General features: G+C 40.7%; 2 protein-coding genes across 4 annotated transcripts in view; both read left to right on the top strand.

Annotated features, from left to right (window-relative positions):
• The first annotated feature begins 1,570 nt into the window (after positions 1-1,570).
• Positions 1,571-6,392, top strand: LOC111952853 (zinc transporter ZIP3). 3 transcript variants are annotated; one of them, XM_023971798.2, is made up of 3 exons: positions 1,571-1,670; positions 3,646-3,977; positions 4,375-6,392. In XM_023971798.2, exons 2-3 carry the CDS (start codon positions 3,768-3,770, stop codon positions 5,110-5,112), a joined length of 948 nt encoding a protein of 315 aa, XP_023827566.1. In that variant the 5' UTR covers positions 1,571-1,670; positions 3,646-3,767; the 3' UTR covers positions 5,113-6,392. The 3 variants fall into 3 exon arrangements, with proteins under 3 accessions (XP_023827566.1, XP_023827568.1, XP_023827567.1); XM_023971800.1 differs by having other exon boundaries at positions 1,657-1,682; XM_023971799.2 differs by lacking the exon at positions 1,571-1,670 and adding an exon at positions 1,692-2,835.
• Positions 6,393-8,531: 2,139 nt separating this feature from the next.
• The window catches only part of LOC111952290 (excitatory amino acid transporter 5-like), an 18,733-nt gene continuing 8,022 nt past the window's right edge, over positions 8,532-19,242 (top strand). Inside the window, exons 1-5 of the mRNA XM_023970848.3 lie at positions 8,532-8,801; positions 10,881-10,960; positions 11,510-11,725; positions 18,467-18,509; positions 18,671-18,878. Coding sequence (XP_023826616.1) covers positions 8,556-8,801; positions 10,881-10,960; positions 11,510-11,725; positions 18,467-18,509; positions 18,671-18,878 — 793 coding nt within the window. The 5' untranslated portion in view covers positions 8,532-8,555. The remainder of the gene's footprint in view (positions 8,802-10,880; positions 10,961-11,509; positions 11,726-18,466; positions 18,510-18,670; positions 18,879-19,242) is intronic.

Genomic DNA, 19,242 nt, shown 5'->3' with positions numbered 1-19,242 from the left:
TATTTATTTGACTTGATTGCATTGATATTGATGCATTTTGTACAAAACTAAACTCAGGAGTTTAGATTTAATTTACAGTAGAGAAACCTCAGTCATCTGGAGACCTGTTTACAAAAGCCCTTTCATCGAAACGGCATCACTTAGCTCATTGCAAGCTTTTGCAAAAAGCTCAAAACTCGTACATTTCCAACTTCAGCGTGTTCAAACAACTGGGAYCTTGCGTAAAAGAACGAGCCTTTGCTGGGAAAATTGTTTAATGGTCATTCAACTCGGAATTCCAAGTCGGAAACTTGGAATCTTTATACAACCAAAGATTGTGGATATACTATCAAGATGCATGTCTCTCCGCCCTGACAATGGGTGGGTGCATTTATTTATTTTCTTCTCCAAATTCGACACTCATTGATCTCCATTAAAAAAACACCCCAAATACAATAGGATTTTGAGAGTTATTTGTCAGAGGCCATATTGTAGAATGGAAATGARAAATGTACTGTAGATAATCATAGAAAACAATCTTCTGGAAAGATCTCAATTGTCTACAGTATGGGCTGGTTTCCCAGACTCAGATCACACCTAGACTTAAGACGGGAGAGGACGGAAGAGGGTGAGTTGGAATATACAATATTTAGCTTCGGTACAAGCATGCTAGGGGTTGGAATATACCATATTTAGCTTGGGTACAAGCATGCTAAGGGGTACACCAGATGAGACYAGCTGACCGTGGCCCCTATTGCAGCATAAACACTGGAGACTGGGACAGGGGTATCGAGAGACTGTGGCGCCGTCCAATGCCAACCCTGAGTGCAACAAGCCAGGGACTCAGCCCCCTGTAATAGTCAGTGGTATGGAATCCCAGTTGAGAGTGGGGAGTCGACCAAGCAGAGACCGCAAGGATGGTTCATCAGTCCAACACCTTGGGACCTGATGCCTCTGCTTGGCTCTCAGCATTAGGGAACTAGCGTCCTGTCCAGGAGGTATAGGCTACTAGTACATTAAACTGCCTTACGTGACAGAAACAGGAGAGGCTTCTGCCCGTATGGGCCGCACAGGCAAGGATTATTTGTCCAAGGTTTAGATATGTAATTTACAAGACTGAAATCAAGCCTGAGTCTCTCACATAAGAGGAGCTTTGTAGGAGAAAGCCCTGTATCCATCTGTTTTCTTAAATATTGGAGGAACAAGAAGTCCTGCATCTTGTGGTTCTCTTCTGTTTTCCCTTTAACACATACGCTATTGCAAGTTTTCACGAGAAGTTAAACAACTGACAAGTTAGAATAGCAGTTCATTTTTATTGTTAACTTGATGGATGATCTAACATCGATTAACACCCACGTCTGTCTACTTATTGTAGCTATCTAACGTTAGTCATCAGAGTTAGCTAGTTTACTAACGACCTAGACTAATATCACTCCTTTGAACTCACCCTTCTGTCCAGACGCTTTATAATTTTTGTTTACAACAAATGTTGTCCTTGTCTTCTGTTTATAATGGTTCAGATTGTCTTCAAGAGCTTGTAGGRTAGTAAAATACTTCTGCAGACGGGACTATGACGTATCTTTTTCAAAATCGATATCCCTTCTAGCCAGTTGTCTTGAAAGCATCTCCACCAATCAGAAACGTTTTCGTCATGTGAACAGGAAGTGTTACGGGGGGAAAAGCTGTGAAAGGTCAGTGTAGAGGTATTTCATATTTCTCGTCAAAAAGCCCGATAGAAATTATTATGTACGTTTCAGCTGCTGGGAAAGCTTGCAACGTGACGCAAATTAATATGAATGATAACTAGCATCCACTTAAAGCTTTGTTTTGTGAACTGGTCGCCCCGATAATTTGCCAACGTTATGTTGACATGTGTGCTAGTTTGGCTAGAATAGCTATAAGGGACTTCTCATAAACTAGGGTACCAGTGAGGATTTCCTACGCTGGACAACTTTGTTACAGCTGTTGCTAAATTATTGATAATCTGCTTATTATTTTAATGTCATTACATTAAGATATAAGGGGGAACATAGCTATATAACGTTATATTCAATAATATTCACGAGTTGATTTAAAACCGACGTTTAACCCATTATCATGGTTGGTGTCTTAAAACATTACTTTTCTGTCCTTGCATTTATGGCAGTGTAAATTGTAGTTATATCAAATATTAAGCATGAATCAGTTAAATTAGACATTCAACTTGAACCTTGTAAGAATCCTGGATCTAGCTGTCGGACTGTTTTTTTGTGTGTGTGTGTGTATAGAGATCTCTCAAATGTTTCATGTGATTGTAAAATCGAATGCTTCTAACCGAAAATCACTTTACCTTGATACTGTTAGGGCCTACATAAAGCTGTCCCAACAGCAGAGATTTCTTTCCAGCACAATGGAGTGAATCCTTACCATGCTACACCTGGCTATTAGCGYAGCCTTGTCTGGCAGCGAAATAATTAATCATGCCTTGTTTACTGCCTTTTAAAAAAAACAGCTGATATGGCTGCCCATATCTCCCTGGCATATTACATAATTTATGCAGAAGCATATAAGACATTTTTGGACTCACCTTGTCYTTCACTTGCAAATTTTGTCATCAAAGAAAGAGAGATTTACAATTCTGAGTTGGATGACAAAGCGTATTTTTCAAGTCTGACTTCCCAGTTGCAATGCTTGCGGTTAGCAACTGTCACCGATTCKTTCCAAACAACTCATTGTTGAATTTGCGATGGCTGATGAGCACCGATACGTTTTATCTATAATTTTTCATTATTTCTCTTCATATGACAAGGATTTTAAAAGGATTTGCCAGTAGATTGTCTACTTGATTTATGATGACTGCAAGCTAAGATTTTGAAAGTAAGATGTTGACATGATCAGTCCAATCAAAGCTACTGTAGATATGTGATTTGAAGTCATTTTATCTGTGGCCAATGACCTTGAGCCTTCTTGGAAGGGCACTTCTAATCTAAGTCTATGGTTGGACCCAAAGGGCTCATATTCTTGATATCTACCCTTACTAAAGGCGGGTGATGTAGTGTCCCCATGGTTGACAGAACACTGAGCCAATCACGGTGCAATGCTCCTATTTTCTGCTGGTCTGCCCCAGCACAAACAGCACTGAGTTAGGCTGAAACACCTGCATTTTGGAGCTGCCTGTTTTGTATGTGGCTTTATTCACTTTTTTTTTTACATTGTTTGCAAACTGATATGTGACACGTATTAATTCCAAAATAACATGCAGAACAGGCAAGCCCGCCCCATTAATTTTTTTGCAAAAAAATGTGGGTCTCAAAACATGTGGGGATCTGGTTTTTGGTCGCTTAATCATTATGAAAATTGCGATGGTAAGATTCAAATGGTGAGATTAATTCTACCGCTATTCACGACCTTATTATTTGTGCCTGCAATATGGATTTTTGTCCATATTGCCCAGCTCTAAATGATGCTTTGCAACATTCAAGATTACACATCTAGCTTTCACAACTGTTATCATGTTGAATCAAACCAGTCAACAAGGTGGCCATATTAGCTTAGTTAAATGATAGCTAGCTAGCTGTTTTAGTTTCTGACTGTCATGACAAATATGACAGATATGACAGATAAAAGTTTACCTAGTTTGTTTGCACATCTTTGACATTTTTCTTTTTTAATTTGTTCATGTCACAGTTGGAATTGTCTCTGGGACCAGGATGACGAGGCTCTCTGTGACCTGACAGAGAAAAGGAGCAGAAGAGGCTTTGAGGGTTATGTGCCACTCATATTACTGAGCAATACCATATCTGGACATCATGGAGCTTGTAGTGGCCAAGGTCCTTTGCCTTCTGGGAGTGTTTGCCCTCATGTTGGCTGGGATTCTTGTCCCAGTGCGCCTGATGATGCAGGTGGACTATGAAAAAGCCCAAAACTACAGGAAGGCTCTTGCACTCTGCAATTCTTTTGGCGGTGGTGTATTTCTGGCCACTTGCTTCAATGCTCTTTTGCCAGCAGTAAGAAACAAGGTAGGTAGCCATGTCTTATCAAAAGGGAACCATGGGGCTCTCCCAGAAGCTTGGCTGATGTGTAAAACCCATGAATTCAGACAAAGAAGTGTAATGAAGTTCGTACTCAAAAAGATGTCGCGTAAAGCTTACTTCATTATTCAATGTTTTTTATTATTTTCACTGCATCAGGGATAGCGTACACAGACGTCTCGGCTTTACAGCTTTCTTCAGTGTGTGTAGGTCTTGAAAACATGGTATTTTGCAGAGTAAAATGTGTATATATATTTTTTTTTTAATGATTATCTTTTTAATTATATTCTGACAATCTGTTGAAGCCGCAAACCATTTTGCTGTTGTAGAATAGAAGCAGAATGTTTATATGCTGATGTTAATTTACTGAGTGTCTTTTCTTTAGGTGGACGAGGTCCTTAAGCTGGTGAATATAACCACAGACTACCCCCTGGCAGAGACCATGATGATGCTGGGCTTCTTCCTCACCGTCTTTGTGGAGCAGGCAGTGCTCACCTTCAAGAAGGAGAAGCCATCTTTCATCAACCTGGAGACCTTTAACYCAGGGGTCTCCGAGGCTGGGAGTGACTCTGAGTACGACACTCCATTCATTTCTCCCACCCGGGGCTCCCCTGTGGGCCACCACCATGGGCATCACCACGGACACCTCAGCCCCACTGAGCTGGCCAGAGCTGGGCCTCTGCGYCTGGCCAGCCTGGTCCTGGCTCTCTCTGCCCATTCTGTATTCGAGGGSCTGGCCCTGGGCCTCCAGGAGGACGGGGCCAAGCTGGGAAGCCTCTTCCTGGGGGTGGGCATCCACGAGACCCTGGCCGCCGTGGCTCTGGGGGTGAGTGTGGCCAAAGCTGCTTTGCCCATGAGGGATGCCATCAAACTGGGTGTGACGGTCAGCCTCATGATACCCATTGGCATCGGACTGGGCATGGGCATCAATAGTGCCCAGAACCTGGCAGGTAGTATTGCCTCTGTGGTGCTCCAAGGCCTGGCTGCTGGTACTTTCCTCTTTGTCACCTTCTTTGAGATCCTGTCTCGSGAGCTGGAGGATAAACATGACAGACTGTTAAAGGTGCTCTTTCTCATACTGGGRTATGGGGTACTAGCAGGCCTAATGTTCATCAAGTGGTGATGGACAGAAGAGGCCTTTTTAATGCACTGAGATGTCTATGAGTATCTTACTGGCCACACTTTGCATTGTGTGCACACCTGCACTACCACAGTAAACTTTTTTTGTTTTGATAAAGGGGTACAGTAAATCAAGTTTAATAGTTTTTTTTCTTTTGCATTTACACTGGGACATGTTTGCTTACTAAGTAAGGCTACGTTGCTCTTTTAGTTTCTGCCATAGGGAATGTCCCATGTTCCTGCCATTGAGTAGCAATAGTAAAGTGAGTCACTTTGACAGTATAATTTTGCATGTGTTGCCAGACACATGATTACATCTCATGTAGAGAAATCAGGAAAAGTACTCCACCACACTGTTGTCTTATTGGCATTTTGCAAGACGAGTGAAGTGATATACAACTTTATGTTATAAGTAGGTTTACTACTGTATCCCTAGTCAAATATAAGAACCAGTTCCCTGGAAACCTTTTGAGTAGCCTGTTGTATGGTCCTGATATCTATCGTCCGAGATTAAATCCATGGTTTGCTTTTCAAGTTTTTATTGTATTTTAAACATTATACATTTTAACAGGGAGTCACATTGAGAACCATGTATCTTTTTATAAATGATGGGTTACAGGTTTTATGGGTAGTAGAAGGTCTATTATATTTCAAATTTTGTTTTAATGATCATAAAGTATTGGAAGACCACTGTGGTCTCTACTGTACATTGTTGTCACTTTTGTGCTGTTTGCAAATAATGGGATCCCTGTGACTGAAACCTTCAGACTTGGAGCTCTTGTTTGTATTATGTGTTAGGTGTCTTTACCACAGTTCGCGATGACAGATAATTTTATACAGCTTCTTAGATTAATTCTAATTCAGCTATTTTCAACTAAACACTCCTATTTCAAATATTGCCCAGGAGTATCCTTGTTTGTTTAAAAAAAAAAAAAATGCTCGTTTTTTTTCCATTTCTCCTAATGTGAATGTGTAGAACTTGTTTTGTAGAAGCCACTTACTGGAGGAAGCCTACAGATAAAGGTACATTTATCAAGTTCAGATCTTACTGCACTCCCGAAAATCTACATAAGATCAATTCAATTGTTGATGGTCACATACACATATTTAGCAGATGTTATTGCGGGTGTAGCAAAATGCTTGTGATTATTTAACATATAGTAGGCTAAGTCAGTTTGAATTTGTCCATATCAATTTGTGCTTTTAGGGACTTTAAACAAAAGGAAACATTAATTGCTATTTTAATGCTGTATTCCAAAATAAATTGTACTGCTAAATTCTTCAGTGGCAACCAGATTTCCTTTTATAATGAGCAGTGGAAATGCACATAAGTTACTTGTATTGCAACATGTTAATGGTTTAAAAAACMACTTTATGTTAGATAAAATAGTAATCCTTCAAGGAAAACTGTTTGCAATGTTATGACACTTAATTTAATTTCCTTTGTTGAAACTATACCATGTTTTGTCAGTAAAAGTTTCCAGAAATTTGAATTRGATTGAATTTAGCACTAAAGTAAAACCTTACCCACTCCTTGGCCAGYAAAGTCTGTGCCTTTTCAGATGTTTTATAAACATCAGATGAACAGTTCTCCATTCCAGTTGGTGAACTGGCTCCTGGCCAAAACCATTCTGTTAAATTTAGCATTTATATTTTTGTTCAGTGTATTTACATTCACACCTTCAATGACATGTTCCAAATAGCACTTTTCCAAGTAAGGAGATGTGAGGACTAGAATTGGCAATACTACAGTAGTATCCTGTTAAACACATCTAGAGGGTCAGAGTAGACATGGTTTTGACACAACGCCCTGTTCAGCATGTTAAAAGTTAAACTTCTAGCTAATTACTGAGTGGGTATTACTGAAGGTTCTGAGTATTCCCCTACCAAAATAATTCCTATCAAAGTAAATAAACCATGGGAACAGTCAACAGTGATTCAAATCTACTACTGTAATAAATATGTTTCACATTCTCAAACATGAAGGGATATAACAACCAAGGGTATAGGGGGAATTCAACCTAATTACAAATTCACCTCACCATATTAATACCCAGAAAGACAGCAAATCATCAGTCACTGACTCTCCAGGACCATATATGCCAGGTATCCATGAGATGTTAGCTCCGGCCCCCATAACTCACTGCAAATGGGTCAGTATAGATCAGAAAACTTTGGTGGCAACAGGAAATATTACTGCTGTCCTGTGCTGGACAAAAGTATACCAAAATGCTTAGGTTGTTATATGTTAATGAAATGTTATAACACGTTAATTATTATGTAGCAAAGAGTACGTCAATAGTAAATATAAATGTAAATCCACAGAAAAGATATTCAGTGGCACATTAAGAAGATCTTGAATTAATTGAAGACCTTTTGGCKCACACATCTAGGTCAAAATGGGGCACAACCTCTTCCCAAGCCTCTCAAACTAGTTGCATTAACCATTGCTTAACTGTTGGCTCACCTTTCCACCTACACATCTTATATAGCCTGTGCAGGGTTAGGATTTGATTGGATTGCAGCCATCCCTTTGTTTTGTTATCTAGATCACAATGACGATCAAACTTTATAAGATTYACCTTAATGGGGATTAATCTACTGATTCTTAGATGTTCGAGATGGGATCAGTTTAATTGGGATTCATTTAATCTCAGTTCATAAATTCATTTTGAAAGCACATTTTAAAAAAGAATCAAGGATGCGAATGCAAACGTTTCTGAATGTATAATTTAATTGTGCAATGCTGGGGGGAAAAATGTCCTACAGGCGGCCATATTGGTCAGCTAATACGGGACTAGTAAAGACACAGTGCACTACTTTGTTATTTAAAAAGATATATATATTTCAACAAAAAAAAATTATTCCGATTTTTCAGGGGGTGCTGCAGCATCCTCAGCACCCCTACTRCCCACAGCTATGCCTTCAGTAGCCTATAACTTGTCCAAGAAAGTTAAAGATCCTGCGAAAAGCAAGGTTGTAGCAGATTGCCTGTTACAGCTAGAAGAGGATGGACCTTACGTTCTTAGCTTTGTTCCTCTCTAGGTTTTTCTCTAGGCCTCCAGGGAGTTTTTCCTGGCCACTGTGCTTCTGCTTCCACTTCTGCTTGCTCTTTGAGTTCTATGCCGGATTACTGTAAAAACACTTTGTGACAACTGCTGATGTAAAAAGAGCTTTATAAATGTGATGATTGATTGAGTTGACAAGACATCAACAATGAAGAAGTACAAAAGCATGGCAGCCGCCTGACAAGAAAGACTTGTTGGATGTTATAACACACTTGTAAGCCTCTTAGTCCCACTAATTCTCCCTGACTGTGGGCTGTGGCTGGCAGGTGTTTACTCTACACKGCAATGATGGCTTAATCCCCATGTAGGCTATATGGTTCCTCAGAATCGCCCCACTCCAGAAGAATTTGACGGTCTTCACAGTGAAGGACTTGGAACTATGGAGGAGCTACTACTGCCCACTGAAGGCGAGGAGACYCGCTCCAACAATAGCTCGTATTCTCCAAGAGGAGAAACCATGTACCAACGTGTCAATAGATTTCTCCATGGGGCTTTTGTTGATGACGTGAAACAGTGGTTAAGGGGCTACCTGAAGCGCAACGGCRTGCTGACGCTCTCGGTTTTTGCCGTGTTGACGGGCTGTGTCCTGGGGGCTGTGTTAAGAGGGAGCCATCTCTCTACCCAGGTAAGTTGCTCTTTATCACAGTCAGATGCATGTGCAAATTCTGTTTGATTATTTGATGTGCCAGCCCTCCAGGTCCATATGTCTCTTGGTTTGGAAGTCTCTTAGCAGTGTATACATACACTGAGTGTACAAAATATTAAGAACACCTTCCTAATATTGAGTTGCCCTCCCCTCAGAACAGCCTGAATTTGTCGGGGTATGGACTCTACAAGGTGTCAAAAGCGTTCCACAGGGATGCTGYTGCATGTTGAACCCAATGCTTCCCACAGTTGTGTCAGGTTGACTGGATGTCCTTTGGGTGGTGGACCATTCTTGATAGACACAGGAAACTTGAGTGTGAAAAACCCAGCAGCGTTYCAGTTKTTGACACAAACCGGTGTACCTGGCACCTACTGCCATACCCTGTTCAAAGGCACTTAAGTCTTGCCCATTCACCCTCTGAATGGCACACATACACAATCCATGTCTCAATTGTCTCAAGGCTTAAAAATGCTTCTTTAACCTGTCTCCTCCCCTTCATCTCCACTTATTTAKAATGGATTTAACAAGTGACATCAATAAGGGATCATAGCTTTSACCTGGATTCACCTGGTCAGTCTATGTCATGGAAAGAGTAGGTGTTCTTAATGTTTTGTACACTGCGCACTTTTCTGTTTGACCACCTCTCCCTCTTTTTGTGACGGTGTTCCACTTAAATGCCTACAGAGCTCCTGTMTGCATTGCCTTGATGCACTGGAGCATTTCGTTGTTGGGTTGTGGAAAACRAAAGGATATCATCAGCAGCCAGACCTAATGAACCATTGAGAGYAGCTTCAAGTGCACAACACTATCAGCAAAGGATGGGACTGGAACCCTGTAAAGTAGTGTGCGTTACAGTTGTTATAGGAACAGAGAGCCAGTGCACAGCTATAAGAGCAGCCTGCATTCATCCCCTTGATTGAAAAAGTGGTTGTAGGGAAGGAGATAATGACCTCTACTAAGCAAAATGTTTCTGAGAGGAAAGCACTCCGTTGACGCACATGTAGCAGTCTCAACGCATTTTGTGGAGGAAGAAATTCTCATCTAGACCATAGATGGTGAATCGATTACTGGCTTCAGAAAAAGAATTGCAGCATATTCTTGTAAAGCAACAGGAGATACCTAGATGGTTATAGGCCATCTTTTGGGACTCATAAGTTTAGGAAGGAAATGTATKATCTGCCCACATTATCACGCCCTTCCAGTTCACTTTTACGTGAAAGACGAAAGAAAACCGATGTTCAGAACAGGTCAATCCAAGCTCAGTCGTGTCAGGAGAGGAGAGGGGATTATTTGATCTCAGACTGAGAATTGGCTTGCCAAAGCAAACATGGCCTTAAGTGTGCTCGATAATCACAGGTGACGTGTGACCCAAGGCTGATGTTTAAAAGTGAGCAAAGGTTTAACTGGAGGGAATTACTGTGCGTGTTACAACTAAGYACTGTGTCACTTATCAGGGTTGTGGTCAATTCCATTCCAATTCTCTTCAATGTATACTTTCTGAATTTAAATGAAATTGACCCCAACCCTGTCACTTACAGCTAGTCATCTATGGCTCTGAGACCTACAGTATCAAAGCCATCCAAACATTTGAAACCACATTGTTTTTAAATTTGATCAATGACTAATGTAAATTATAAAGTTTCCATTCCTATGAACCTGATCGAATCAACCAAGATTCTTCCACCTTTTTTTGTACTATTTTGAAAACCAAGAACAACCTTTTCACACGGGGTGAATCTGAACAGCAAAAGGCATTTGAGATTCACCCAAYTGTGTGCTGATGGGAACTTTTTCCTATAGGAAAGGAATACTTGAAACAAAAATATCTGTCCAACCTTTGAAAGGGTCTCCTGTGGAAAGAGTTAAAGTTAGGAACACTGCTTGGGTTTCTTAAGTTTTGTAATATGTTTGAAGATGCTCTTTGGCTCTTTTTTCCAAAATCATCATCTTCCTCAAATTAAGTCACCAGCTGCCACTGCTTTGGATTGATTCATGTCTACTTATAAGGTATAATAATTGTTTTTATGTAACTTATGTTTCTTCTGATTTCTCCTCCAGGCTAAGATATATTTCTCGTTCCCTGGAGAGCTTCTCATGAGAATGCTCAAAATGCTGATCCTCCCCCTCATCACATCCAGGTAAACATGTGTGATGTCAGCCTCTGTCCAGTAAAATGCTTGTATATTTAATCAGCAACAGCGGAATACAAATATTTGATGTTCACTCAACACAAAAGATATTCAGCCTCAAAAGTGACTTAAAATGCTTTTGAGAAAATTGCATAACTGGRCAAGGGATGTTGACCAATTTTGCTGCTGTTATCACACTACACCTGATGAAAGTAGCTTACCCCCTACAGAATGGTAATTTTTGGAAACCAAATGTCAATAGATTCCATATTGTCTACATAACATGACCGGTTCCAGTTATATCACACCTGTCCGGTGGTATAAGAAGTAGTAGTACTTACAACAAACATTTGAAACGGGGTCCTTCTGCCACTTCATTAGAAATTAGAATRAGATCTCGCTTAGGTCCACACTCCTGGTCATTCTCCGTAGCTTCATTTAACAGGTCGTAGATTGGAACAATATTTGAGTACAAATTTAGGCACCAGAGCAATTATGGGGACATTTTTAATTGTATATTTGCGTTATTTGATGCTCTCGCTCTTTTCCCTTTTACAGTTTAATGTCAGGCCTGTCGTCCATGGAGCCCAAAGCCTGTTGTCGTGTGGGTGTTCTCACTGTGACCTACTACCTGTGGACCACCTTCATTGCGGTGGTGGTGGGTATCCTGCTGGTGATCATCATCAAGCCTGGGGTGGGCACTGAGATGGACAGCATCAGGCTAGGAGGAGGGCCCGTCATGACTTCTGCTGATGCCTTGCTAGATCTCATCAGGTGAGTGACCAATGAAGATAAACCTGAAGCTCGACAAGCAATATCTACAAACAATCAATACTGTCTAAGYCAGGGGTAGGCAACTAGATTCAGCCGTGGGTTGATTTTTGTCAGAGCGGATGGTCGGGGGACAGGAACAAAATTGTAATAATTTGTACACTGCAAATTGACCACAACTAAGCCCAAAAATGTATTTTATTCTAAAATAACAATAATTTCATAGCTTGATTACATTGAGACACGATCACATACACTCCATGGCCAAAAACATGTGGACACCCCTTCAAATTAGTGGATTRGGCCATTCCAGCCACACCCGTTGCTGACAGGTGTATATTTCTGCCCTGCTAGAGCTACCCCGGTRAAGTGKTGTTATTGTGAAGGGGAAACATTTAGGAGCAACAATGGCCCAGCCGCGAAGTGGTAGGTCACATAAGCTCACAGCGTATAGTGTGTAGAAATTGACTGTCCTCAGTTGCAATACTCACTACCGAGTTCCAAACTGCCTCTGGAAGCAACGTCAGCAKAAGAACTGTTGGTCGMGAGRTTCATGAAATGGGTTTCCATGGCCGAGCAGCCACACAAGCCTAAGATCACCATGCACAATGCCAAGCGTTGTCGGGAGTGGTGTAAAGCTCGCCGCCATTAGACTCTGGAGCACTGGAAACACGTTCTCCGGAGTGATGAATTATGCTTCACCATCTGGCAGTCCGACGGACTYATCTAGGTTTGGCGGATGCCCGGAGAACGCCATTTGCCCCAATGCATAGCGACAACTATAAAGTTCGGTGGGGGAGGAATAATGGTCTGGGGCTGTTTTTCATGGTTCGGGTTAGGCCCCTTAGTTCCAGTGAAGGGAAATCTTAATGCTACAMRARACAATGACATTCTAGAMGATTCTGTGCTTCTAACTTTGTGGCAACAGTCTGGGGAAGGCCCTTTCCTGTTTCAGCATGCAATGCCCCAGTGCAGAAAGTGAGGTCCATACAGAAATGGTTTGTCAYGATCGGTGTGGAAGAACTTGACTGGCCTGCACGGAGCCCTGACCTCAACCCCATCGAAAACCTTTGGGATGAATTGGAACGCTGACTGCGAGCCAGGCCTATTCACCCAACATCACTACCCGACCCCGCAGCAATGTTCCACCATCTAGTGGTAAGCCTTCCCAGAAGAGTGGAGGCTGTTATATCAGCAAAGGGGTGGCCAACTCCACATTAATGCCCATGATTTAGGAATGAGGTGTTTGACAAGTAGGTGTCCACATAGTTTTGTACATACTCATGTAGTGTGTATCTCTTTCCTAAATGACTTGTACAAAAAAAAAATGTGGGGTTTACTTTGGGGGGCCAAATATACGTCTAGGTGCTAGGGACAAGCAATATTACAAAATGCCTATATTTTATGGACAACCAATATCTACAACAATACCTTCAGTCTAGGGACAAACAATATGGTAATTTTCATGTTAAAGGAAACATAAGCACCAACATGTGAAGATCATAGGAGCATGTCAATTTGGGTGTCAAATGAAAGCTAACAGTATATATWTWTWTTRWTTTATTAAGGCATATCAAGATTTTCAACCATTTACCATCCTCAAAATGTGAAAGAAGCAAAAGCTTTGATGCTCAAAGAGTCTTATAAAACATCCTACCAGAAAAAGTCTCAAGGTATTAGAAATACATCAAAAGTAAAGACCCCTGCCAACTAATATCAACATTTATATTAAGTTTAGGATAATTTTTTGCCTTGTGCCTTGAAATTCCGTTACCAAAAAATATATTTTCTAATTTCTCTCCCTCATGAGGATAATGAAAGTTCACAGAAGTAACAGGTCAAGGTAGACATATTAACTAGTTACATTTTTTACTGATATCAATTTTATTTATGAATTATTACGTATTCTTTCAATTTGATTTATTTTACCTTTATTTAACTAGGCAAGTCAGTTAAGAACAAATTCTTATTTTCAATGACGGCCTAGGAACAGTGATTCAAAATCGAAATTCTGTTACCAAATCGGTAATGGAATTTCAGAAAAATATGAATTGCTGCAATTTAATTAGCTACAATGGGAAATCATGGTAGTTACAAACCCCAGTTGGGTCACCTGCTATTGTCTTCCCTTCCACTGGCATACTGTTATGTTCAGCTGATGTTCAACTGTTTTCTCTCTCTTTCTGTCATCTGGTGGTCAAACCAAAAGTCTGGACAACCCCTCCTCTCTCTCTCTCTCTCGCTCCAATTAATGTCACCTCTCCCGGCTCTTACTGACCGGACCACATCCGAACCAGTCATAGACGTCTATGTTTCACAAATTCGGACATCCCAGTACAGTACATTACAGTAGAGCACACTACTGTACACTAAAGAAAAGTATAGTACAGTACAGTAGTGTAGAATAGAGTGGAGTAGAGTTGAGTACACTATAATGTACTATACTCTACTCTTCTTTACTATACTGTACTGAACTATACTCTACTTGACTATACTCTACTGTACTGAACTCTACTGTAATGTACTGAACTATGTTCTATGTTGTACTGTACTCTACTGTGCTGTACTGTCCAAACTTGTAAAACCTAGACGTCTATGATTGMTTCAGATCCGTACCAACCAAATTTGGTTTTGTTTGGTGGCAGAGCTCATTAAAATAATAGKCAGTGTATAYYATAATACCCAAATATGAAAAGAGAAATATGCAATATCCTCATCTTTATGTACCTATTTAGAATACATCACCTTGAAGAGAATGGCATTCATATTCATTATTATGCATTTCTGTACAGATCAGGGACCCATGATGAAATTCCTTTACCRCAATTCTGTTACCGCGTATAAATCCACTTAATTTACTGTAGTTCAATAACCAAAATATAGTTTTTCATAGTCAAGGTGTCATGTCATAGCTGACACCTCATTCTTAATTCAGAGCAGATATTAACATTTTTGGAAAATGTGATCACATAAAAAACTGAGGGAGATTTTATTGTTACCAAACTTCGCATCTGCACAGTTCTTCCAGTAAATGTGTTTTTGTAAACATTTCTTTGTAAATTGTAAAAAGTAGTCCTTGTGCATAGAGTTGTATGGTTTGTTCAACTTTGAAATCAGTGGTTTTTATGTGGCATATATTTTAAGTGAAAAATATGAGTATCAGCGCAATTCCGTTACCGTGGAATTGCCCATATAAAATACTTACAATCTAGGTATCAACACAGCGGCCTTGTGGTTAGTGTCTCCGCTCTGAGATTGGAAGGTTGGGAGTTTTATCACTGGCTGAGTCAAGACTGTAAAAATGGTACCCGATGCGTCTCTGTTTGGCACTCAGCATTAAGGAGATTGATTGGGGGTAAGGTCCTGCGATCGACTAGTGTCCTGTCCAGGGGGTCTACATGAACATCAAGCTGCCTCACGGTACAGTAATAGACTCCTGCTCTGTTCCGGCTCAAGGCTACTTACTTTTTCTTACAGTCTAGGGACAACTAATAACCTAAATCTTTAGACTGATTGCCAGCAAAACCTAGGCCAGTGTTCAATCAATTGCAGATAGCGATTTTCCAAAAAGTGCTTTCAGGAGTATAGGCCTAAATTGGATTTGTTACAGCAGTGTATCCTGGGTAAAGGGGAGCTGGCATTAGATTTAGGGACTCTCAGTCCTGTGGCATGACACTTCAGTGCTGATGACAAATCAGGCTGAGAAGTCATCCAGCACCCACACCAGACTGCCAATTTCCATATCAAATGTCCACTCCCTTCATAGGACTTCTTTCTGTGCAAATTAAACACACTTTTGCTAACTGGGAATCCACTGTCTACAGTTGATTAAATACTGGCCTCAGTCTAGTTACAACCTTCACCTAATGTCTCACAGAAACTAGCATTCTCAAGCAAACTAGTATCTGTAGTTTCACAACAGCCTATATATCCAGTCTAACAACAATCAATTACCAGAATCTCACATCAAACTCCTATCTAATATCAGTCCCAATCACAGTGGGGCAAAAAATAGGGAGCTGCATATAGGCTTTTACTGTAATACAAGACATGCTAACGTTTCAAGCCTATGTCTTAAAGTAATCTCTAATGTTTGGGTGTTAATCAATATGTTTTTCTCCACTCAAATAAAGAGCATAAATAGACATTCCAGTCCAAACTACTTCTGGCAATAATTCAATCGATAAAACATACAAATAAATAAATAAATATGTGAATTGTTAGATACTACTGCACTGTTGGCGCAAGGAACACAAGCGTTTCAATACACCCGCAATAACATCTGCTAAATATGTGTATGCGACTTGAATTTTGTCATCTCGCGCACTATATTATCCTATATGTCCATTATAACGGAGTGCTGCACGTTATATGCMTTCTGTTCTGTGTCTTGAACAATCAGTGTCACGTAAATCACCGGTTGCGCAGGCCAGACACAAACTATGTAATGTAGCGCGCACAGCCCCATTGTCCTCCGGTATTTATTTACTAGCAAACGTGATAACACACCACTCCCAACATACACAAGGAATAACTCTTCACAGACATGTTGCAGTACCCTACACCTAAACTGTATGGGAAGAAAACGAGACGATTTTTCAGTCTGATCAAGTAGGCAGCAGCTGCCTAGGCTACAGCCAATGCGCCCTGTCCCGTCTTGCCCTCTGGCCAGGGTAGACGAAATGGTCAWGTTATGTAGCCTATTTATATCCCCTTTATTTGTGTTAGGAGAAAATGTATATGTTATCAAATAAATTTGGTTTAGGCTATATTCAAATTTGGGGTGGCTGGCTAGGCTACCTTGACCTTTTCAGTRCAAAATGATGAACTGAAATTAATCAAACAGCGCAATACTGATTAMGTAAATAGACTTTGAGAGTAACTTTTTTAACTGCAGTTGCATAGGCCTTTACGATGCAAACCTGCATAAAGCAAGCTCAGCCCTGTGAGTTATATTGTCCAGTTGCAGTGGTTGCGTCTGTGTAAAGGGAAGGAAAGTTTTCAAATAAAATGTTATATAAGTAAATGTTAAATAAAATGGTTGCTGCAGTCTGACAGGATTTTCATCCTCCCTAGGGCCAGGAGTTTTTCCAGYATTTATTTAAAACCATGTGACCTGTTTAGAACATACTGTGTCTGTATACCTAGGTGAGTAGGTGGCAGGTAGCCTAGTGGGTAAGAGCGTTGGGCCAGTAACCGAAAGGTCAGTGGTTCACATCCCTGAGCTGACTAGGTGAAAATCTGTCAGTGTGCCCTTGAGCAAGGCACTTAACCGTAATTGCTCCTTTAATTCGCTGTAAATGTTAATCTGGTCCCACTCCCATATAAATACCTTTTTACAAGTACTAATTAATCACTGTCAGACCCTATAGGGTCCTGATTTATACCTGGTTAGGTTACCAGATTAGGAAAAGCTCCAGGCCCCAGGGAAAACAATTTGCCCCACCACTCTGGGACCTGTGGGGCCACCTCTGCATCAGGGCATCATCAGTCCCAAACATTGTTGCATTCAGTTTCAAAGACTGTGGTAGTGGGGGGGAAYGGGATGCAGTTTGTAAAACATGTGGTCCAAAATCACTAATGTATTGCAACTGCATTGAAATTGGCATAAAACACAGTGACTTGAGGACTCTAAACCCCAAATTAGTGACTTGACCTGAGCTATGGAACTTGGAATTTTACTTGAGACTTGCCCATTATTACTTGGGAATTCACTCGAGACTCGAAGATTAAGARTTGAGACTTGCTTAAGACTTCCAAATTGTGACTTGGTCCAGTCTCTGGTACTAGATATAGGCCTAATATGCATGCTACTACCTATTATTGTCTATGCTTGCGTAGTCCTGTGCAGTAGCAATGACTGTCTCACAATCCAGTTAAATCACAGGGGTGATTAGGGTATTTTTAGTAATCCATAAGGGATGATTTACAGATTAACTCAATCATGAACGGTGGGGATACAATGATCTCGGTGGAGGATCTCTTGGCCGGCACACGTCAGGAGGGAGTCTGGCTCATGTCTGTCTGATCGTACCTCCCTCTTGTAAGGGCCCTCGTGGGAGTGGTCTGTTCGTACCTCCCTCTTTTAAGGGCCCTCGTAGGAGTGGTCTGTTGATCGTACCTCCCTCTTTTAAGTGCCCTCGTGGGAGTGGTCTGCCCACTTTATCCAACTATTAAGGACAGACCGGAAGAGAGGAGAGCCCGACTTAAACTGATAACATTTATTGAKATTTTTATTTCACTAGGCAAGTCAGTTAAGAGCAAATTCTTACTTACAGTGACGGCCTATAACATACTGTAGGGGGCCTATAACGTAGGGGGCAAATGGCCTCTACTGTGTTCACAACTTAGACACTTCACAAGTTCTTACTTTCTTTGCAAATACATCAAATTACTTGTTTGGCCCATGCAAATACTTTAAACACATTTTATGCAGACATATCTCAAAATGTGTATTCATCAKTGAATATATACATTCTGTAGAATACACCACATCAATTCTCAGAGTGCAGAGGACCACTTTCCTTTGTATGGCTCACAACTTCCTGTAACAATTCAAAAGGATGCTATTTGTGATAATCATACTCATCAAGTTGGAATAATTATAACCTATTATGACTCTCTCTTGTGCTGTATTCATTACACCTTACTGACACTGATCATTAATGAATGACCATGTGTTTCACCCTTAATGCAGACACCAACATATCAACATGCTAAATTATAACATATTATCTTTTACAGGAATATGGTTCCTTCCAATCTTATTGAGGCAACATTTCAGCAGGTGAGTAACACTAGACCAATGCGAATGTACAGGTATGACACATTTACCATTGTTCCTAATAAGTCAGATGCTCCATTGGTTGTGATTAACAAATCCCTATAGCTGATGGGTATTGTAGTTTATATTGCCTTACTCATCCGCAATGTTCTTCTTGATTCCAGTACAAAACAGATCTGGTTCCTATCCTGAAAGTCTCCAGGGTCATAGTGCAGCCCAACTTTGTGTACGACATACCTGATGAAAGTGACCCCAGTGGTCGGACAGTGTTCCTGGAGCTCACTCCACCCCCTGAGATCCACTACAAGACCAGACCTGGCAACAGCCAACAGATGAATGTGCTGGGGATCGTCATCTTCTCTGCCACTATGGGTAAGACCAGCAGTGGTGTAAAGTACTTAAGTAAAAATACTTTTAAATACTTCTTTACTTTACTATTTATATTTTTTACAACTTTTACTTCACCACATTCCTAAAGACAATGATGTACCTTTTACTCCATCCATCCGGACACTCAAAAGTACTCGTTACATTTTGAATGATTAGCAGGACAGGAAAATGGTCCAATGTGCGCACTTATCAAGAGAACATCCCTGGTCATCCCTACTGCCTCTGATCTAGCGGACTCACTAAACACATGATTTGTTTGTAAATTATGTCTTAGTGTTGCAGTGTGCCCCTGGCTATCTGTAAATGATGTCTAAGTGTTGCAGTGTGCCCCTGGCTATCCGTAAAT

This window comes from Salvelinus sp. IW2-2015, linkage group LG26 (genome assembly GCF_002910315.2).
Source record: "Salvelinus sp. IW2-2015 linkage group LG26, ASM291031v2, whole genome shotgun sequence".
NCBI lineage: Eukaryota > Metazoa > Chordata > Actinopteri > Salmoniformes > Salmonidae > Salvelinus > Salvelinus sp. IW2-2015.
This window is presented reverse-complemented; position numbering and strand designations above follow the sequence as displayed.